At 53.6% G+C, this 3,467-nt stretch overlaps 1 protein-coding gene across 1 annotated transcript in view; it reads left to right on the forward strand.

The window, feature by feature from the left end:
• The window catches only part of AGRN (agrin), a gene marked incomplete at both ends in the record, with an annotated part of 25,745 nt that extends 23,425 nt beyond the window's left edge, over window positions 1-2,320 (forward strand). Inside the window, 3 exons of the mRNA XM_009084241.1 lie at window positions 321-353; window positions 1,401-1,625; window positions 2,217-2,320. Coding sequence (XP_009082489.1) covers window positions 321-353; window positions 1,401-1,625; window positions 2,217-2,320 — 362 coding nt within the window. The remainder of the gene's footprint in view (window positions 1-320; window positions 354-1,400; window positions 1,626-2,216) is intronic.
• Window positions 2,321-3,467: the final 1,147 nt, after the last annotated feature.

Consider the following 3,467-nt stretch of genomic DNA (forward strand, 5'->3'; position numbering starts at 1 on the left):
CCTAGGCGGGAGGAGACTCTTCCTAGGCTGGAGGAGACTCTTCCTAGGCTGGAGAGGACTCTCCCTGGCTGGGGAAGACTCTCCCAGGCTGGAGAAGACTCTCCCAAGCTGGAGGAGCCTCATCCCTAGGCCAGTTCCTGGTGCTCCTCACCTATGCTGGTGGTTTCTCGCTTGGGCGCTGTGCAGGGTGAAGAGCTGCTGCTGCTGAGCAGGGCTGTTCCCTGTGTGCCAGAGGGGTGGGAGGGCAGGTTTGGGATGGGAAGGGGCTCCTCTGCTGCCCCATGCTTATGGCATTGCTCCCCTTTCTTCCCACATCTAAGTCCCGAAGCGCTGGACTATCCCCTGGAGCCCAGGTGAGTGTGCCAGGCTTTCTGCTCCTGTCTCGTGCTCTGCTGTCGCTGCCTCTGCATGTCTCTGTCTCCCTGTCTGTCCTGTGTGTCCTTCTCCTTGTCTTTTTATTTGTAAGGGATACAGCTCTGCAGAGGAGGAGGAGGAGAGATGAAGGAATCTGTTTCCCTCCAGCACAGGCACAGCAAATAGCGCTGAGCAAGGGGAGAGGCTTGAGTTAGGTCAAGCTTCATGCAGAGCCTTGTCCAGCCCTTTGGATGCAGTGTCCCTTGGGAATAAAAAGCTGTCTGTGTTGTCCACGTTGTCCAGTCTGTCAGCAGTGTGGCTCAGAGCATCCCAGGAGTGAATGGCCACTCCATAGGGCAACCTCAGCTGTTGCCAAGAGCCTTGTGCGTGTTCCAGCTGGGACTGAGCAAAGATGAAGATGCCAATGTGGGGGAAAATCCTGTCCTTCCTTCATTCCTCCCTTGGGAAAAGACCTAGGAGAAAGAAGGCTTTTCTGCCTCTGTGGGCAGCCTCCATCCCCTTCAAACTGCTCATCATCTCCCAGTTTTGGGTACTAAGACTTGTGTCACAACTTGGCAGGGACTGATGTGCCTGTACTTGATGCTCCATGAAGGCCAAAGCAAGGAGCAGGAGCCCCATGTCTTTGGAATTTCAAGGTGGATATGGGGGAAAACACTTTATCCCTAGGAGAACTGTGCAGCCCCCACCCAGGTCAGCAGGAGGATGGAGTTGCTCCAGCCTTGGTGTTGCCAAGCTCAGCTGGGCAGAGCTCCTTTATCCCTGAGAATGGTTCTGCTCAGAGTGGGAGTTGGCTTAGAGACCTTGAAGGCCATTTCTTTGATCCTCTGGGCTGGTTTAGAGCTTCCCATCCTCTGTGACCCCTTGAGTGCAGCAGCAAGTAGGGACAGAGCCCACACATAGCCTGATGCCAGGGGTTGGATGGAGGTTAATCCCAGCAGCTGAGCTGGGAAGAGAAAACTGCTCTGAGGAGCTTCCTGATGCTTCTGGAGCCTTGTTTTTCACTCTGCTCCCATCTCCCCACGCAGTGAGAAGGCCTTGCAGTCAAACTACTTTGAGCTAAGCATCAAAACAGAAGCCACTCAGGGGCTGATCCTGTGGAGTGGGAAAGGGCTGGAGCGCTCGGACTACATCGCCCTTGCCATCGTGGATGGTTTCATCCAGATGACTTACGACCTCGGCTCCAAGCCAGTTGTCCTACAATCCACAGTCCCAGTCAACACCAACCAGTGGATCCACATCAGAGCATCCAGGTGGGAAGGCTGGTGGAGGGGAGAGTGGGCTCAGGGTGGATGTACTGGGATGGGCAAGCTGGGAGTGAGGGAGCCTGAGTCATGGTGGTGGCTCCGTGCCCTGTGATCCCCAAGGGTCACTTCTCCTGTTGGATAATAATAGAGGAGAGGCATGTGAACAGTGCATGTTGGGACAGGCCTGGAAATGTCAAAGGGGCAGGAACAAGGAGGTGCAGAAGGTTTGGGCCTTTTATTTTAGCTGTCTGAGGGTTTGACATTCTGTTCATGTTGAGGCCGAGTTGTCCCTCTTTATTTCTGGGGGGAGTGGGGAGTGGATCATGTGCTTGGCATGCCAGGGATTGCTGCTCGTGGCTCTGGAGGGTGTGGGAGGAAGCTGTGGCCACTGGCAGGGCTAGGGGTAGGGCTGGGGGATGCCCAGGGAGGTGCTGGAGGGGAGCACTCCCCAAGGATTGCTCCATGGCCACAGGGAGAGCTCAGCTCCTCTCTCCTCTCCAGCTGAAGAAGAGCTGATGGTGCTTAGTAAAGCAGAGACCAGCTCTGGGTTTTTTCTCTAATCATCTTCTTTTCCTTCTCCCTTTCCTCCTGGAGCAGAGTACAGAGAGAAGGTTCCCTCCAAGTTGGGAATGAGGCTCCCATCTCTGGTTTTTCTCCTCTTGGTGCCACACAGCTGGATACAGATGGGGCTCTGTGGCTGGGTAAGGCTCTGTGGGAAGGGGGAGCAGCCTCTGTGCCCCTTGCTGAGGGGTTTGGAGCTGGAATGGGATGCTGGTGCTCCCTCCTGTGTTTCAACATGACACCTTTGCCTCTCATGTGGCTTTAAGCCTGACCTAAAAATTCCAGAGGTTGTGTTTGCCCTTGGTAATTTCAGGGCCTGGAATGAGCCCTCATTGCCACTCAGGAATTGAAGGAAAATTGAGTTTGATTTTGGGCTCAATCTCTAAGGAAAAGAAGTATTTGAAGTTGAATTGGTATTTTAGACTAGAAAGCCCAAGAGAAACAAGTTACTGGTTCAAGTGTCTTCAGGAAAGCTGTAGGCATTGGTTGGATCAGGCATTGGTTGGGTCAGGCATTGGTTGGATCTGACATTTCTCTGATTCAAGTGAAAACAAATACTGTTTATTTGCATAAAATTAATTAACTATTTAACTCCTGTTGATTGTTGGGAAGACATTCACAGAACCATTTAGGTTGAAAAATACCTCTGAGATCAAATCCATCCTGTGACCCATCACCACTTGGTCAACTAGAGCAGAGCACTGAGTGTCATGTCCAGTTGTTCTTTGAACACCTCCAGTGTTGGTGACTCCACCACCTCCCTGGGCAGTTCATTCCAATGCCTGACAACCCTTTCCAGGAAGAAATTCCTTCTCAGACATTCCCAGCAGTGCTTGTGTCTGTGTCTGAGTGTGTGACACTGCTGGGGACAGGCTGTGTGTCCTCTGCCCTGGGCCCTGCCCTCTGTGTGTCCTCTGCCCTCTCTTGTGCCTTCTGTGTGTCCTCTGCCCTCTTCCTTGACCTCTGTGTGTCCTTATCCATGTCCCTTGACCTCTGTCTCCTCTGCCCTCTCCCCTGCCCTCCATGTGCCCTCTGCCCTGTTCTCTGCCCTCTGTGTGTCCTCTGTGTGTCCCCTGCCTTGTCCACTGCCCTCTGTGTGTCCTCTGCCCTCTCCCTTGACCTGTGTGTCCTCTACCTTGTCCTCTGCTCTGTGTCCTCTGTCCTCTCCCTTGATCTGTCCTCTACCTTGTCCACTGCCCTCTGTGTGTCCTGTGCCCTGTCCCTTGATCTGTGTCCTCTACCTTGTCCTCTGCCCTGTCCCTTGACCTCTTTGTGTCCTCTGCCCTG

This window comes from Acanthisitta chloris, unplaced genomic scaffold (genome assembly GCF_000695815.1).
Source record: "Acanthisitta chloris isolate BGI_N310 unplaced genomic scaffold, ASM69581v1 scaffold1961, whole genome shotgun sequence".
Taxonomy (NCBI): Eukaryota; Metazoa; Chordata; class Aves; order Passeriformes; family Acanthisittidae; genus Acanthisitta; species Acanthisitta chloris.